Genomic DNA, 17,802 nt, shown 5'->3' on the forward strand with positions numbered 1-17,802 from the left:
TTGACCACCGCGTCGGCATTTCGGGGCCGAACAAGTTCCGAGGTCCCGGGGTTCCCATCATTCATCTTACTAGGTCGTTTATCAAGTATCTTTCCACCTCTCTGTCTAGAAAATACTACTGCGTGCTATATACTGAAAACTCTGCATGCACTTAATTAGTCCAGGGGATATAGTATACGGGGTGGCAGATTTTGATTTGACTATATTACTATGTACGTACTGAAAGAATCGATATGGCCTCTCAGTCACCTTAGGGGAATCCTGTAGGCAGAATAGGTCTAAGCGAAATGGGCACCTGCTTTACGCCAGACGTTGGTGTTGCAGATTATAAAGTGCTTTCACTTTTGACCACAAGCTTTAGTCATAATCGCACCTAAAACAATGCTAGCACTAACGCAAACTAAATCCTCTAATCAAGAGGATAGAATACTTCTAGCTATCCAAGCTACCAAACAAGGCCATATTCAGGCCGACTTTGTCTGGCTAGCAACAGAGCAACCTACGACGTTTTTCAAACCGTTTCATGCCGTTCGACCGGACGGAAGGTAGGATAACTCATGTGCCAGTGCTATATCAAAAGTCAACTGAACGGTTACGAATACTTGTGATTGCCTTTCACTTGCTGTGGGCTGCGATTCGGCCGACATGCGGCTGTAGAACCTTATTGATCTACAAGATCGTCACCAAACTATGCAAATATGCCGTAAGCAGCTGGATCCGTAAGCAGCTGGATTACGAGGGTGATCTAAGCTGAGCGAAACATAGAGGTGGCCAACCACAAGTGGCCCACGCGAGCTGAAGTCTCGTCCAAAGAGTCCACTCAAAAGCCACTATCCCGTTACGTTTGATTACAGATCATTGACGGGCTGTACGTAGGGAACTGGCGTTTACTTTGAATATTCGAGCTGCAGTAGTTGGCTTTTCGGAGGGGTTTTCGGACAGGAACTGGAGGGCGTCATCTCTTGGATTGGCAGATATTTCGTTTTCAGCTTGCATTGTATTCGTTATAATAGGGGTTGTGGTATTGACATTAAAGAACAAATCATTTGCATACAAAATTGTAGAGGAACCATTTCTCGGTTATGTACCTGACACGTCTCACTTTGCTTTCGCGTCTCACTTTGCTTTCGCCGACCACCCGTAGGTGGTCGGTGCGGACACCGACGATTACATATCAAGATTTTCATTATGAAAGCACGGCCTATTTTCCGCAATACATCTCATCAATATTAAGTGCTGCGTTACAAAAGTACGGTCAGATTTCCGCATCTTTCAGCGTTTTGTTATGACTGTTCAGTAATCACTAGAGTCGTTCATAGTTGTGGGATTCTCATTCCGTGCCTTGGATAGGGGTGGCGATGCCGCCAAGTGCCAACACCGGCGCCAAGCTCAGTATCGCCCGACAATGAAGGTGATACTGGGCACCACTCCTCTGATACTAGCTCAGGGGTAGAATATTAGACTATATTGAGTAAGTAGGGGTTGCGATGGAGTACCGCTTAGCTAATCGGGGTCGTCCCGAAATTTTCGGCTGGCATCCCGAGGCCCTAATTGATTATTCCCTGAGCCGACTTCAAGGTACTCGCGCTAAGAACGAGGCTGTTTGTAATCCGGAGACATGGATGTTAAAGGCATAAATTTTGTTGGACGTGGCTGCCTTATTCTCCACGTAAAGTTCCAATATTCTTGTGGGTCTCTGATCTGTGTCATGAGTACTTAAGACGGCTTGCGCGAGAGGCCTGAACTTCTGCGTCACCTCTAAGCGCTTCTACGATTCTTGCTACTAGAAGATAAACATCTGAGAAACAGGTACGTAAACCATTCAACCCGTGTGCGCTATGTCACAATTCTGCCCAAGCTAAAGGCTTAGCTAGGATGAATGCCAACCCGTCACCCTCGGAGTACACGGTGCCAGCTCAAATAAATGGCATAGACGTCATATTGAAACGTGATTTCCAAGTATCATCACCATCTACTGGTAAAGGCCTGTACTTGTGCAGCAGTGCCTCCCCTGAAGATGCAATTATCGCTGTCTCTGCCGCACAAGCTGCCTACACACTGTGGCGGTTTACTTTACCGGGAGCAAGACGAGATATTCTGCTGAGAGCTGCAGCGGCGATGGAGAGCAGGGCACAAGAGTTGGGGCAGTACATGATAGATGAAACAGGTTCGAGCTCATTTTGGGCCCAAGACTTCAACATTCCCCTCGCTGCCGACATCTTGCGTGACGTTGCAGGGCGTGTCAGCAACATTGTAGGGATGGTGCCAACAACGAACGAAGTTGGACGCAGTTCTATTGTATTAAAAGAGCCGTATGGGGTTATTATGGCCGTTGCTCCATGGTATGTCTGGCTGCGCTCGAATAAAAATGTTCCTAATATACTAACTTTGAGACTACAGGAATGCCCCATACATCTTAGGAGTGCGATCGATTGCGTATGCTATTGCTGCTGGAAATACTGCAATATTAAAGGGGTCGGAGCTGTCTCCGCGCTGTTTCTGGGCCATCGGTGACATATTCCGTCAAGCCGGACTTCCGCCAGGGGTCCTTAATGTCATAATACATAAGCCCAGCGACGCAGCAGCTGTCACAAGAGCTGTGATTCAAGATCCAAGGGTCAAGAAAATCAACTTCACTGGCAGCACATCAGTTGGTCGCATAATTTCGGAGCTAGCAGGGCGACACCTAAAGCCCGTGCTATTGGAGCTAGGTGGGAAAGCTCCCGCTGTTGTCTGGAAAGACGCCGACCTCGAGTTAGCAGCGGAAGAGTGCGCAAAGGGAGCTTTCCTACACAGTGGGCAAGTCTGTATGGCTACAGAGCGGATCGTAGTCCATCGTGATGTTTTTGAAAGGTTTCACAACATTTTGGCAGCAGCCACGCATAAATTGTTTCCGAAGGCCAAAGTTCTCATTAACAAAGCTAGCGTGGTGAAAAACAAATGGCTAGTCGAAGATGCTCTCAGCAAAGGAGCTAGAGTCTTATATGGGGATTTTGACTCTAAGTCAAGCGTGGATATGGGGCCTATTATCCTTGAGGGTGTGAAGGATGGGATGGGAATTTATCACACCGAGACCTTTGGGCCCGTCGTATTCCTCATTGCGATTGATACAGAGGAAGAAGCCCTTCGTATTGCGAACGATACTGAATATGGTCTTACTTCTGCTGTGTTCACCGAGGACCTGAGAACTGGGTTGAGATTTGCTAAAGGCATTGAGGCGGGAGCCTGCCACATCAATAGTATGACGGTACATGACGAGTCCTCACTACCTCACGGTGGCATGAAAGGGAGTGGCTACGGACGTTTTGGTTCTATTGGGCTGGACGAATGGCTTGTGACGAAAACCGTGACTTACAAGGACTGAAGGCTGTATAGTAATCCTTCCCGCGATGCAATTTTTGAAAGAAGACATCGCAATAGGCCCAGAAATAGCAGAGCAAGTCTGAAAGGAGCCTTGAATTCATAGAGTATATATTCTGGCTTGCTAAGATTCCACCTTAATAAGTCACTATTAACAGGTATAGCCGCCATCAACTGCCATTGAGATGCCGTTGACCCATATTGCATCGTCGCTTTCATAAACGACTGTCACACTGGCAATGTCTTATCCATGTCGCCGAGTCTGAATGGCGGCATTGACGACATCTTCTCCACGGACTCGTCTCTACTGATTCCTCTGATAGATTCTCTGTCATTGTGGTATCGGTAGCTTTCTTGCAATTGGTAGATTCGACAAAGCGTCCGAAGATCAACTCCGAAACAAGTCAAATTACGTTAGAATAGATTTGATACGTTCCAAAAATTCAATGCGGCAGTCAGCGTCAGATTTACCACTAAATACGATGAAGTTCCATACCATCCAATTAGACCGAGAGTCGATGCAGCGTTGGTGAATCAGACTCTGAGGCCTGCATACTTGCAGGCAAGGAATACCCAAATTGCTTATCCGGTGTCTCCCAGATCCAAAAGGCCGCGGTGATCGGTCCGAGCGCTATGCCAGCAGTTTTGAACATCCTGAGACCCATATTAAATGGGATTTCGCGAAGGCTGGACGCAAGCAGGGACAATTACTCAAACCTCAACTTTACTAAAGTCGTTCACAGCTGTCTGCAACAAACTCTTGAGCACGTTGGGAATCGCGAACATCGACATTGACGCTAATGGTTCGACCGCATTTTTCATTGATCATGTTGTGCCGGCTTGTGCCCTTCCTTCTGTAGCAGGCCGTGACAGTGATTCAAATCAGCGGAAAACTAAATATGTTCCCTTTGAGCATATCTTAGTTTATTACTCGACCAAGCCTGGATGATGCACCCGTCACAATGGCTATGTTCCCGTTCAGCCGCTGAGACACTGTGCGCGCTCAGTGTCTATTTAGTTTTTGAGTTATCGTATGTGGCTTGGGAATTACGTCTGCACAAATGGAATGATGAGTATGTTATCAAATGAGATGTCGTTTTATTCTGTGCCAGATCGAATGGTCCAACATTTGCCGTCGCTCTCCCCGCTCAGTTCCCAGAGAGTGGAGAAGGCAGCTTTGATCACCCCTTTCCTGACGCCAGAGTACATTATGCAATATTCCAGGGTCTCTAGACTAGTGCGTAACCCGAATGCGACGAAAATATTCCATCTGTGTGGTGCCTGTTGCTTCCTGTTTGCGGGAGAGGGCTACAGATTTCATTTCTGCCCCGGAAGACGTCTTTTTCAATGACCAATTGCATCACAGAACGCCTGCTATACTATTTAACAAGGGCATCGCGAAGAATAAAGATGTAGACGTTTGGAGTTACTACCAGATCACGCTCGGCGAATTTTAGAGAGTGTTGGAGATGGGCATTTTAGGGGATAGAGCATATGGTCCTGTAGTGTTTATCCAAGGTATTGCAGTTATCTGAATTAATATAGATATTGCGCAGCATTATTCGCTTAATTTGGTTTATTACTGGGAAATATATATGCATTACTAGATACTTCGCAGAGAGCGTAAATTGAAGCTGAGTCACATATTCATTGACACTACTTCCCGTAGTACTGTTTCAGTCTCGGCCATAGCTCTAGAGATCCATCAGTGTTAATCTCTTGCAGAAGACCTTTATTCTTGTACTCGAAAGCATCCAAACCATCCGTGTGATAAGTGATGATGCCAGGTCCAGCGTAAGGATAGTCACTGCCGTACAACACATGGCCTGGCTTTGCAAACTTTTCCAGAATTGTGAGAACATTCTCGCTGCCAGCGACAGCTGTATCATAGTAAAAGTTTCGCGCCTCCTCTATGACATCTTCAGTGCAAAAGTCTTTGGACAAGTACGGCAAGACTGTTGCAGGGCGGCCAATGATGTATGGAAGAGTTCCTCCGCCGTGGGAAAGGATTATCTTGACGTCTGGAAAATCTCGAACAGTTCTTGATGCGAGGAGATCAACGGCCGTACGAGTGGTCTCGAAAGGGTAGTCGATTACCGGTTGAGGAAGTAACTTGCTGATTAAGTTGGTGTCTACCGGATGAGTTGGGTGGACGAAAACGACAGTCTTTCGCTTTGACACCTCTTCCCACGCGTACCTTAAATCAGGATGGCCTAGATAATGGTTGTCCGGACCATACCGTGTAAAAAAGGTAACTCCATCGGCCTTAAGCACGTCCAGTGCATATGACAACTCCCGGAGAGCGAGCTCTTTGTCGAGCAGTGAAGGCAGGGCGGCAAGAAACCCGTACTGGGAGGGGTTGTCATCTCGCATCTTGGCAGCATACTCGTTGGCATCTCGGGCAAGCTTTGCGGAGGCTTCTCCCTTGAGGATGCACGCTCCAGGGGCCGTAAGTGAGAGAATTGTGGTCGATACACCGTATTTCTTCATGAATTCTCTGTCGGACTCCTTCGACCACTGCGGGATCTCCCACCCTGAGGGATCTCCGCCTGCACCGAGCACAGCTATTTAAGCTTAGAGGAACCCTCTGTATGAGTTATAGAGAGAATTGCTCACCATCGCGGTAGAACTGCGGGACGAAGTGGTGATGAACATCCACGCGATTAGCCATTGCGGATGGAAGACAAAAGGGGCGTGAATATGTCAAGGCTTTGCGAGAGGGCTGTAATTATCAGTTGAGCTCAATATTTATTTATTATTCAAATGTGTTGTTATTTTGAATGAATCACAATATATATAGATTTCTGAGGCTCGTTCTGTTCGCAGGTCCCACGTAATTGAAAATAGAACGCTCTACACCTTGCATGCCGCCGACAAGTCCGCGCCCCACGGGGAAAACGATATCCAAGTGCGGGGATGGAGCTATCCAGAAGACCGGAACAGACACGCTACCGAATTTAAGATTTCGGGTTGCAAACCTTGTGGAACCGGGTGCATTCCGACATCTTAAATTCGGTAGCCTCTCTCATGGTGGCCTAGATGGAAAGCATCCCATTGGCCAGCCCTGGACACCTACGGTCGATTCTAAATTGTGAGCTATCATGCAAGACAAAAGTGAGACATGTGGGGATTACCACTAATAAAGTTACGGATTTCTCCCGCTGGCGCAGATCCTTCAATTCGAACCTGATACCTATCTCCGCAATAGCCAGTTTATGCCTTCCGACTGGACCTGGTGGAATCAGTGGCCTAGCTAGCCTCACCATCCCCACACAAACAATATGTAGTCAGAGATTGGTCCGTCGTCAATCGCTACAATGGTATTTGAGAACCTAAGCCAGTTCGGTACAGCAGCTAATGGGATATCACGCTGTGGAAGTAGTATTTGTCCATCACAAGAGGGTATTCTGTTGCTTACGCTCACGAGTAAATGGCTCAAAGCAAAAGTGTAGGCAATCCTAGGCACGCTGACAAAGTGCCGTAGAGTGGTACCTCGGTCCGGACGGCTGTCGCCAGCCAGTTTGTATGGTAGCAAAAATGCGGGGTAAGTACCTACCCTAACTATTCGTACGTTGCCGCAGAGAAAAAAAAGCAGGAGTAGAATCGCACCCGTAAGGGCCCATTGAATCAAGTGATAATGCATAGTAGATAAAGGTAGCTAATCTAACTATTCTATAGACTGTAGGCCTCTACCCCTGATCTAATCTTAGAGTAGGAGTGCTAAAGCTCGCCATCCTGGCCGCGGTCCAGCGGGTCTCATCACCGCGCACAGTGTGAGAATTCAACAAAAAGCTACACAAACCCATCGGTTCTCATCACCGCAGCGTGCATATTTGATAGCTTTCACCTGGATATTATCTCTTGTTTTATGGGCTGATTAAGTTCAATCCGCATTTTCTCAGTCATCAATCATTGATTGTATTTATCAGGTGACATAGACAACCTTTATGGTCAAATCTGCGTGCAGAGATATATATGTTCCGGCCCAACCGTAAGATCTGCCAGCTCGCGAACGGGCCGGCCCAACCATGAAGTGGCGGGGTTGTGTAGAATAGTATCGTATTGTAGAAAATTCAAATCCTATATCCTACAACTATAGTAATTATGGCTACTATTGCATGTATTAATCCATTTCCACACGATATACGTAGTGCTTTTAAGGCCTATATAAGCAGTCCTACTTACTACAATCGAGAGCTATAGCAGCTACTCAAAGAGCAAGGGTTTCTATGGTACGCAAGTATACTAAGAAGCATGATATCCAACACTTTGATATTGGATCTATAGTCTCTATAAAGGTCCCTCGCGAGGATAGAACTTCAACTAATAATAAGAGGCTCTTTGCACGCATTCTAGAAGAGCCTTACCCTCACAGATATCAGGTTCTTACATACTCTAGTATTATACAACGCCTTATCCCTACGAAATCACTTGGAGTTGTAGAGCAAGCTCTATGGTCTGATATACTAATACCTCTTTCTACAAAGCAAGTAACGTTAGGGCTTGCAGCTAGAGAGGCTTCTACAAGCGCACGGGTTGTAATATCATGTCAATGTAAGGGTCAATGTAGTACAAAGAGGTGCCGTTGTTATAAGGAAGCAAAGGAGTGTAGCGTACACTGTCCTAATGACGACCATGACTGTGGCAATTTATCAGGTCTAGCTACTCGTACAGAAATAGCTCTAGTTGAGAGGCCTCGTTGGAAACTAGCACGGGCAGACAAAGCAGGAAACGTAGCTATATAGATCAATTGATTACTCCTACTTCTAATTACTCATACTCGCGAGTTGGCCGACCAGCTCGCGAACGGCCCGGCCCAACCGTAAGATCTGCCAGCTCGCGAGCTGGCAGATCTTACGGTTGGGCCGGAACATATATTATAGGGAAACAAGACTGGAAAGTTATATAAGCTTAAGACTATATTTTATCATACCATCCTATGGCCTCGCATCACCATGGCCAACGTCTACCGTCGCCGTCAAAACGATACACCTTGTCCGCCTCTCCACCATGGCCGTAAACAAGTCATCCCCCTTGGGAGTAATGTTTGCTAACATGAAGAGTGTTTTGCCATCATCTCCTCCAAGAGTACAAGCAGTCGCATGCCCATCAACCTTAATCATGTGCGTAAACATGCCTTTCTCCGGGTCCCTCCTCGCAAATACCTCATCGGCTAGCAAACTCAGCCACATCCCGTTATCTTTATCCATGCAGAAACCATCTACACTAGAAAATTTCTCAGATTGCGTCCCCCTAAGACGCGCCCATTCAGTTGCGTCCCAGACCTCCTGTCGATTCGTTAATTCCCCTGATTCAGAGAGGTTGAATTTATTTATCCGGTATGCGAATGTTTCTGCAATATAAAGGGATGTCCCTTCCCGGTCAATCGTAACTCCGTTTGGGAAGACCAAATTCTCGGCCGCTACCTTAACGCTACGGTCCGTGTCGACCACAAGGAGGCGGCCAGGACATGGTTTTTCTCCATGCAGGACTCGCGCACCTGTATCGTCGATAAAAACTCGACCGGCGGCGTCAATAACCATATCTCCGCAGTAGCCCGTCATCAAGCTAGACAAGTCGGCAAATAGTTCTATCTGGCCATTGTAGTAGCGATAGAGTTTGGCGTCGAACATAGAAGAGTAAATCAGAGAGCCGTCTGGCATGAAGCACATTCCGTTAGGCTGGTTTGGGACCTCGAGAAAAACCTCCAGCTTTCCAGATAGGTCGAGGGCATAGATCTTCTGCCCAATCATGTCGGCAAAGAAGAGCTTTCCATTGTGCCAGCGGGGTGCTTCACCAAAATAGAGGCCGGCTGATTCTGGGACGAGTATCTTAGGGGAAATTTCATGTAGGAGAGCCATTGTTTTTAGAATATGCCGTGTAGAAGAAGATCTAGTCGAGGGTTTAGATAGTATAGTCTCGCTATAAACTGCCCTGCTTTATGATCTTTATTCTGCATATCTAAACCCCGCACGAAGAGCTTCCGGTTTTCTGGGTTTACAGGGGACATTTGTGGCGGCTTATAAATCAATCATAGCCCGAGACTCGGAAACTTTGATAAGTGACCATCGATCCTCGGAACCAGTCCCGAGATCACAACCCACACCCCTCACTTTCGAAACTGAACCCTGTACGTGCTACGCGCTAACTTTTGCTCGTGGTAAGCTGTAACTTTAGCACAGTTTCAATCCAGAACGCCCTTACAGGACTGTGCGCAGGGAATTTGGCCTCGTACATCAAAATTTTCCCGAAAGGTATTTTTCTATCCGGGGATGTTCACCCTTACCCAAATAGAAGCGCTGCCAACCCACGTATTTACAGCAGCTTCTTAGCAGGCTTTACGGGATCCTGGATATCTGTATATCCATACACCAGGACTTACCAACAGACCGTAAAATTCAAGTTTTTTTTTCAACCCGTATTCGAAGAATTATCGTTCAACGGACACTTTTTCTCATCATGGCTCAGACTAGCAGGAAAGACGGCAGTAATAACTGGCGCTGGATCAGGAATTAACCTCTCCTTTGCTCAGCTTCCGTTACAGAAAGGGTGCAACGTGCTCTTCGCCGATCTAGCTCTTCGTCCCGAAGCCAAGTCACCCATCTCCCAATATGCATCAGCCTCCTCGGGCCAGGGACGCGCTGTGTTTCTGCAAACAGATGTGAAAGAGTGGCCTCGCCTATCTCGGATGTTTGAAACTGCGAATGAAGAATTCAACGGCGCTGATATTGTGTTTCCCGGCGCTGGGGTGTTTGAACCAGTGAGCTCTTTGTTTCCGTCTTAAAGTCGGTAAAACAACCGATACTAACCGCTTGTTGTCCTTCTCTAATTTCTGGTACCCTCCTGGTTTCCCACCATCTCAGGACAGTGTCGATCGATCCCGCTACGCAACCTTAGACATCAACATATAACACCCAATCCGCGTGACACAGCTCGCCATCTCAAAGGCCAGGCTCAATCATCCACGTGTCTAGCATAGCGGGTCAAGAACTTTTCTTCCCATGTCCATTATGCTCTGCATAAAAGCATGCCATAAACGGCTTTATGCGCTGTCTAGCCTCCCTGGAGCGTCCATCCCCCGATTTAAGCCTACCAGTTATTCGCGTGGTGGCTGTGGCCCCGGGTGTAGTGAAAACGGCTCTTTGGTTAGACAACCAAGAGAAGATGAAATTGGTTGGAGAGGCGACAGAGGAATGGGCCACGCCGGAGATGGTGGCCAGGGTTATGGTGGAATTAGTGGAAAAGGATGAGTATGAGGGCGGAACGGTGCTAGAGGTTGGAAAAAGAGGGCAAACAAGGAGAGTGCAGGTGCATATGGATCCAGGTCCGAGTGGAGGAGAGTACACTCCACTTAACCAGCTAGAAGAGAGCAGAGATATCTGGAGGAGGTTAATACAAGACGGAGCTGTTAGTGCTTAGGTGATTTAGCAGATAAATTTTGCAGATATGAAATACTTCAACGTTCGGGAGGAGTATTAGATTAAACAGTACGTTAGTTATATTCTAGCTCCCGCGCGGCTTTCGATGCTTTGCACCCGTGAAGCGAGAATGGAGCGCTATGAGTGGTTACGATAAGTTCTCCGATTCCATGCCCGTGGGAGCTGAGGCAGAAGAGGCACTTGACTCGAAGAGTGCTCGCAGACCAACAAAGCACCGATGCTGTTGGAAGTGCTTCCATTTTTAGTAATATAAGGTTATTGTTATAACCTTAGGAAACAGAAGCTCACTTACTGTACTAAGTTAAGTTAAGTTAAGTTTATTTGTAAGCTTCTCGCTATATGCTATAAGCTATCCTAATTGTTCAAAGTGTTGGCCATCGATTCCGAGCTTAAAAACTCATCAGTCGCAACTGATCGAGCCTGGGATTTCCAGCATTGCTGCCTTCTTCTCCGGCGCCTTCTCCCCTAGCTGCCCCTCTATCTTCCTTCGCCTTCCATCTCAATTCTTTGCTGTGGTTGAAGTCTTCCGGTCGCTTTCACAAACTCTATAACCGCTTTGATTGCCATAATATCTGGCTTCCATTGATCCCAGTTGCCATCAATATGCTTTCCAGTTTGTCTCTCGATGCGCCCACTCCATACTCCTAATGGTGCGATACCGTTTCAGCCTCAGCTCCACATGGACATGCGGCTGAGTCAGCCCTATGAATTCGGGCCATATAATCATTCAATCCAACGTGACCTGTTCTTAGTTGTACTAGGGTGGCTGTATCCTGTCTATCTAGTATCTTATAGATCTTGGCCATGTGATCCCGCGGCAGAGCCTTGTCGATTGATCGTGTGAATTTACCTCCAAGCGTTCGTCGAAATAGTAGATCACGCTCTTTCAGAATACGATCTCGAGCTACATGATAGGCTTGTGATTTGAGACGTGGGGCCTGTTCGTCGATCACCTCACATCCCTTTTGGTAGCTTGTCGCGCCCATTTGTGTGCAAGCTCGTTGCGGTGAATCCCTTCATGGGCTGGCACCCATTGTAGGGTGATTTTCGTACCCTGCGACCGAAGTTCAGCGGTAATCTCTAGTATCTCCTGAATAAGGTACTGTCCACTCTGCTGCTGTGGTCTTTCCAGAGATTTTATGGCACTTAGACAATCGGTCAGGATCTTAATCATGCCTTGCCGCGACTGTGGTACTTGGGTACGAAGGATCCTGACAGCCTTCCGGATTGCCCTCAGTTCAGCGGCATATTCGTTATTGTCGTCCCCCCACGCCGCTGTTTCGTGTACAATGGCCCAGCCACGGTCGTATGCTTTGATTCCCCACACGGATTTGGGGTTGATGATGGGCAGATGTGCTCGATGCCACACTACTGCATGCCCAGTAAGACCATTCCTTGCTGAGCCGTCAGTGTATATAGCCGGTACCGTTAGCGACTAAGACTTCCGCGGCTGCCAAGTCTCTGTCTGCAGTGATGATAATAGCTTCGAAAGCATTGCCAGCTGATGGATGCCTGGATGGAGGCCTGAGGAAAGGCTGGATGACCTCAAGAGTAGTCTTTTTGGGTCCTCTGACGTCTCTCTCGAATTCTTTAAGCATCCGCCGCAACGGTGACATCATCTTGGTGGTGGTGGGCCGGATGTTGCGCCTCAGCTGCCACCATGGGCGAGAAGCTGGGAGCGTATGCAGCCCAATAGCATACCGCATCATCTTCAACCGAAGGCGGATGGTGATTGGAAAGAGCCCAGCTTCAGCTTCCAGGATAACCCCAGCCGCCGTCTTGAAAGCGCCAGTCACCACCCGGGCGCCGAGTCGTTGGACACCTTCCAGCATCTTTTCGGCGAACTGTCCTCGATCTTGAATCTTATATCATATTGATGCCGCGTAATCCATTTTCGAAGCTACTGTGGCGATATACAATTGCTCCATTGCTACGGGCGGAAGTCCTCGCAGCATGCCTAGAGAGACGCACTGCTTTGTCGCCCTGCGTGTAACTGCCTGCATGTGTTCCCTCATCCGGAGTTTGCTATCGGATTCACCCCGAGGACCTTCACCGTATTGCTTGGTGCCACATGTACCCCATTGATTTGTAGTGCTACATGTGGTTGTTGTGCTCTCTCCACACTCTTCGTGAAATGGATGAATTGGGTCTTACTAGCCTCGAAAGTGGCTCCACTTCGCTTTTCCCATTGTACGATTCTAGGGATGATTTCATTCTGGATTCTGTTTGTGTTTTCTTCTGGTGACGGGCCTGTGACCCAGGCTGTGTAGTCATCTACGAAGCCCATCTCCCCGCCCTGTAATTTACTATACCATGAAACAGTGTGGCATTGTAAACGATGTACAAGATCGGTGACAGTGGTGATCCTTGTGGCAGGCCAGGATATGTGATGTTCGATGTTGAAGAACAATAGCTACCAAAGGCTATACATGCATGACGATCACTACAAAAGCTGTAGATCCAGTGCCTGCAGTCGGTCCTTCAACACTCCTTTATTTACTCCATTGTAGGCTCCTTGCACGTCAAACGTTACCAAGCAAAAGGGCAGCAAAAAATGTGAAACAAAAGAGGTGATTATGTGAGTATGTGAGAATGCGAGTTCTGGACTAATGCGCAGCACAAAAATCGAAAGTAAATATTAATGTATCGTTATAGGAGAGATATTTGACATACAGCTTCGCATATTTGTTTCCCACCGCGTCCTTTGCTTTTAACACACTGGTATCGTCTGTGACGTCTAGCGCCACGACATCCATAACGCCGAGCTCCTCGACGACTTTGTCTCCGTTTCTTGTGAGCGGCAGGCAAAGATATAGGTCGCATTAAGAACTCTCAAAACAGTATGTAGATACATACTGTTTTGAGAGACTGCATGATAGCGCGGGTAACACGGAAGATGGGTGACATTACGTGCTCGAACGACGTTTTAGACACCAAGTACTAGAAGCAGATCAAGAATCTCAACTCGCATTGACTGGGAGCTCTGCTTTTGGAGAATCACCAAAAGAATACCTCTATTGGGCTGGAGATGCCCTTTTTCTCGTGCGATATTCCAGGATCAGTGGAGACTTGTTATGGTGTCCAGTCTAAAAGCGGCCGAGGCGCTTTGAGGCTATCCTTTCACAGAGGTCTAGGATCGGAGGAATTGTGGCAACGAGTTGTGCCGGATCGGGGGAGAAGTGTCTACCAACGAGAGCATCAACGGACGGGAAATGAGCCTACACCTTGATATTGGACTTCGGATGGCTGGGAGGTCGCTCCGGGAGGATCTTCAATCTCTTGACGCCGTGAATGATATTTAGTCACGTCGTCCTCTCCTCTGCTGACCTCCGCTACCCTACGGATTTAAATCCAATCCTGCTCGCCGTCTTGACTCCTGTTTCGCGTTGCCTGAGTCAAATCCGCATTCAAATCCCCAACGGGCTTCGGGGACTTGCTATATTTGAATTCGCATTCATCGGACCCGGACGCAGCGGGATCCCGAGATTGTGCTCGGTAGCTTCGCGAGGGTTGTCAATAGCGCGAGATATCCAGGCGGCCCTGATCTACATGTGCCCGGCCCGGTTCGAGTGGGAGTAACCTCGTAAAAAGGAGCGGAAGAGCGGGCGGAGCGTGTATGCAGAGGCTGCGATGATACCGAGCCCAGCTTCAACGGTGGACCAGATGTTGACGTATCTGAAAAGCGGTTAGCGGTAGAATATGGAAGGTAAGGTGGACTTAGGTCTCTATTTACGCTGCGATATAGAGGTAGTCATTCGTGAATTTGAGCTCTTGGAGGTATGGAATGCGGATCATCGCACTCACTCCGGCACTATGGTTAAGTTAGTGTAGTCCAAGAATAAAGAAAGGGGCTGGACGAGACTAACAGAATACCTAGAGCTAGAATAGCGGCTATGGACATCTTCGTGCGCCGCTCCATTTGAATATTCCAGATAATAACGATAGGAAACAGTCCGAGTGCCCAATCTGCCATAAAGGAAACCACAGAGTAGGCGATGTTTGCGTCTGGTAGAGCATTTGTACAGCTCCCTTGGCCGCCCTCGTATCCTAGTTCATCGACACATCAGCGATCGTCTAATCAGGATGTAAAGAGCGAAGGTGCCTCCATAACCCAGCATAGAAATGGAGGAATAAAAGTAATCCTAGCGAGGCCTACTCTTCCAGTAATAGTTGACAGGAGAACATTGGAATATGCTGAAAAAGAAGTAAACGGTCGAGGAGATGACTAGCATTGTCATGATCCAATAGACCATTATTTTGTGTGTACGTGTAACGCATATCCTAATTAGAAACACGGAAATTGAGAGACGGATAAGGACGGTAATTAGTGCATATAATAATCTAATTATGAAGTCAGCAGCTGCTTTATTAAGGTGAACGGTTTGACAAGGAGTTCTAATTCCAAGACCTACTTACTCACACACGAACCAAAAACTAAATGCCTTGGAAATATTTTCAGGAGGAATATTTGAGAGATGCCTCCCAGCGCCGTGCTTGACTGCAAGGAACCCAAATGTACAATATAGGGTGAAGAGTATCTGCATTGAAATTAGACAACGGAGAGCAGCCAAAAGTCCCAAGTGGCAGCGATAACCCACCATAGAAATGATAACAAGCATATCATCTATCCCCCAACTGCCAGTGATACAGCTTCTCACATATATTCGAAGGGAAAAGAAGATCCATGAGAGTCCCAAAAAACCCCCCGCCACACCAGCTAGGCCCCATGGTCAGCTCGCCCGATGTGCCTTCATGAACATACTCACCAACCTGAGGGCCTCTGTCATTTGCAGCCATCTTATTTCGACGCAAGGACTGTTGCTTTTCGGTCGTAAAGCAATAACATCATCAAGTCAACGGGAGAGAATTTTAAGGCATGACGTCACTTGTGATGGACTGAATCTGGCTGCCTGCTGTTTGGTAGGTACCGGCTATGATCCGAGGGCGGAAGCTGCACTAAATCAGGCAGCATCAAAATTCACGGGATACTATGTCCAGAGCAACTCCTCCTCTGAGACTTTGGAGCAGCCATCCGAACCCAGTCCCGGTGATATAACAGGATTTTTTTTCCCCAATGGCTTAAGGTATGAACTAATCAGGACTAGTGGTTTGAGTGGCGTTATCGCTTCCGAACGTGACTTGATTCCCAATGAGTTCATCCACCAAGACGAAAGAAGAAGCGTTTGCCAATTGATCATCGCGATTGATTTGTAAATTATCAATGGGGGGTTGGGGAGGTCGTAGACTTGGTGATCGTTGAGTTTTGAAGTGGATACCAAATTTGAGGTTGGCTGCCCTCGGGATGCTTCCGAGCGTATTCGAAGCAAGCGTTTGGTTTGCGTGTTGTCCCCGATTGGCTACACGGAATTATATTCATGTTTCCAACAGTGTTCATCCCTCAGACATACCAAAATTTCCACAAATTTCCACAAAATGGGACAAATAATCAAGAGTTTGCCGCCTATTTGAACTACTATACAATATTTCTATGCCAATTTGAGAAGATCATGTTATGTCTGGATTTCAAATAATCATCTCCAACTATGGTCCCTTGACGCCAAACAACTAAAGCTTGGATTGTTTGGTCGTTCCCCGAACGTTGCTGAAGGATCGTACAGAAAGTTCAAACGGCATTCCAGAATCCCAACTGCATTTACTGCACTAGGCTCTCAGTATCTGACCACTCGCTGGACGAACTTCTTCTGCGAGCCCCACCGCAAGCTAGGAATTCTCCATCAATCCTCAACCATAATGGACAGCTCAACGGAGACAAAAAAGTCACCCTTCACCCCAAACTTAACCGAAGTCCTGTCTTCGATTCCTTGTGTTCCAGATCTCAGCCACAAGAGGAACCTCGCATCGCACCGTAAACTGTTCGAATGGACACCAGAACAGGCATTCACTGATCCTCAGATCTCGCACGTGGAGAAACGAATTCCTGGTCCTGACGGTGACATCGCATTGACTATCCTCCGAAAAAAAGGTCCCAGATCAACAAGTCGGCCCGGAATTTACTTCCTTCACGGAGGTGGACTGGTAATGGGAACGCGATATACCTTCCTGCAAGCCGTGTTCGAATGGGTAAAGCAGATCGACGCGGTCGTAATCTCTGCCGAGTACAGATTGGCACCAGAGCATCCATCTCCAGCAGGGTTCGAGGACGCGTATGTTGGCTTCCAATGGACGGCAGATCATGCAGCGGAGCTTGATATTAATCCGAAGAAGCTGTTGATTGCCGGTGCTTCTGCTGGAGGCGGTCTTGCAGCAGCTGTTGCGCTCAAGGCACGTGATGACAAAGGTCTAGAACCGTGCGGACAGCTATTACTCTATCCAATGCTGGATGATCGCTGTGCTACGAAATCGATGGAACAATTTTCTACGGATGGCACGTGGACAGGTGTAGCGTCCAAGGCAGCGTGGGACTTGGTGCTTCCTGGAAGGCGAGGAAGTGATAAGGTCAATGTTTATGAGGCGCCAGGACGGGCCATCGACCTGAGTGGACTCCCACCAACTTTTATCGAGGTTGCTTCTACTGAACCGTTTAGAGATGAGTGCGTAAATTATGCGAGTAATTTGTGCATAAATGGGGTAGAAACCGAGCTTCATCTGTGGCCTGGAATTTTTCATTCCTCTGAGGTGTTCGCGCCAGATGCATATCAGTCTCAAGGTGCGTTTGCGACGAGACTAGCTTGGGTCAAGGAATTGCTGCTCGAGCGAGATTAATCCTGTATTGATTCCTAATCCAACATGTTAAATTCCTTATGCGGAATTAATAGGTTTCTTTTGACCTCAGTTATTCAAAATAGGAAATATAAAGCAATATGAAGCGAACTTAGGCTCTGTTCTCGCAAATCGTTAGTGGCTAAGAGGACATCTGAATTTGACTGATTGCTAATGAACTCTCCTACGAGACAGCGTGAATCTAGAGCCTATCGAAAACTTGGATGCCACCCGAGTGTAAAATATCCGCATAATGCCCTGCTGCACGGGAAGCACCCTACAC

General features: G+C 47.5%; 6 protein-coding genes across 6 annotated transcripts; 3 read left to right on the forward strand and 3 right to left on the reverse strand.

Moving 5' to 3' along the window:
• Positions 1 to 1,875: 1,875 nt before the first annotated feature.
• VE01_04443 (uncharacterized protein) lies at positions 1,876 to 3,364 on the forward strand (the record flags this gene model as incomplete). Its single annotated transcript, XM_018273917.1, has 2 exons — positions 1,876 to 2,342; positions 2,401 to 3,364. 2 exons carry the CDS (start codon positions 1,876 to 1,878, stop codon positions 3,362 to 3,364), a joined length of 1,431 nt encoding a protein of 476 aa, XP_018131285.1.
• Positions 3,365 to 5,016: 1,652 nt separating this feature from the next.
• On the reverse strand, positions 5,017 to 6,031 carry VE01_04444 (uncharacterized protein; the record flags this gene model as incomplete). The annotated part of the gene is made up of 2 exons (XM_018273918.1): positions 5,017 to 5,924; positions 5,977 to 6,031. 2 exons carry the CDS (start codon positions 6,029 to 6,031, stop codon positions 5,017 to 5,019), a joined length of 963 nt encoding a protein of 320 aa, XP_018131309.1.
• A 2,258-nt stretch (positions 6,032 to 8,289) lies between these two features.
• Positions 8,290 to 9,309, reverse strand: VE01_04445 (uncharacterized protein). Its single transcript, XM_018273919.2, has one exon. It carries the CDS (start codon positions 9,219 to 9,221, stop codon positions 8,298 to 8,300), a length of 924 nt encoding a protein of 307 aa, XP_018131308.1. The 5' UTR covers positions 9,222 to 9,309; the 3' UTR covers positions 8,290 to 8,297.
• Positions 9,310 to 10,404: 1,095 nt separating this feature from the next.
• On the forward strand, positions 10,405 to 10,779 carry VE01_04446 (uncharacterized protein; the record flags this gene model as incomplete). The annotated part of the gene is made up of 1 exon (XM_018273920.1): positions 10,405 to 10,779. The coding sequence occupies one exon, from the start codon at positions 10,405 to 10,407 to the stop codon at positions 10,777 to 10,779; it is 375 nt and encodes a 124-aa protein (XP_018131311.1).
• A 3,565-nt stretch (positions 10,780 to 14,344) lies between these two features.
• VE01_04447 (uncharacterized protein) lies at positions 14,345 to 14,700 on the reverse strand (the record flags this gene model as incomplete). The annotated part of the gene is made up of 3 exons (XM_018273921.1): positions 14,345 to 14,474; positions 14,533 to 14,610; positions 14,666 to 14,700. 3 exons carry the CDS (start codon positions 14,698 to 14,700, stop codon positions 14,345 to 14,347), a joined length of 243 nt encoding a protein of 80 aa, XP_018131310.1.
• A 1,516-nt stretch (positions 14,701 to 16,216) lies between these two features.
• On the forward strand, positions 16,217 to 17,620 carry VE01_04448 (uncharacterized protein). The gene has a single exon (XM_018273922.2). The coding sequence runs from the start codon at positions 16,551 to 16,553 to the stop codon at positions 17,520 to 17,522; it is 972 nt and encodes a 323-aa protein (XP_018131312.1). The 5' UTR covers positions 16,217 to 16,550; the 3' UTR covers positions 17,523 to 17,620.
• Positions 17,621 to 17,802: the final 182 nt, after the last annotated feature.

The sequence above is a fragment of the Pseudogymnoascus verrucosus genome (assembly GCF_001662655.1).
Source record: "Pseudogymnoascus verrucosus strain UAMH 10579 unplaced genomic scaffold scaffold_16, whole genome shotgun sequence".
In the NCBI taxonomy this organism is placed as follows: domain Eukaryota; kingdom Fungi; phylum Ascomycota; class Leotiomycetes; order Thelebolales; family Thelebolaceae; genus Pseudogymnoascus; species Pseudogymnoascus verrucosus.

What these genes read in the sequence shown, in the direction of transcription:
- VE01_04445 (XM_018273919.2), bottom strand. Translation starts at nt 9,221, where the DNA reads ATGGCTCTCCTACATGAAATTTCCCCTAAGATACTCGTCCCAGAATCA.
- VE01_04448 (XM_018273922.2), top strand. Translation starts at nt 16,551, where the DNA reads ATGGACAGCTCAACGGAGACAAAAAAGTCACCCTTCACCCCAAACTTA.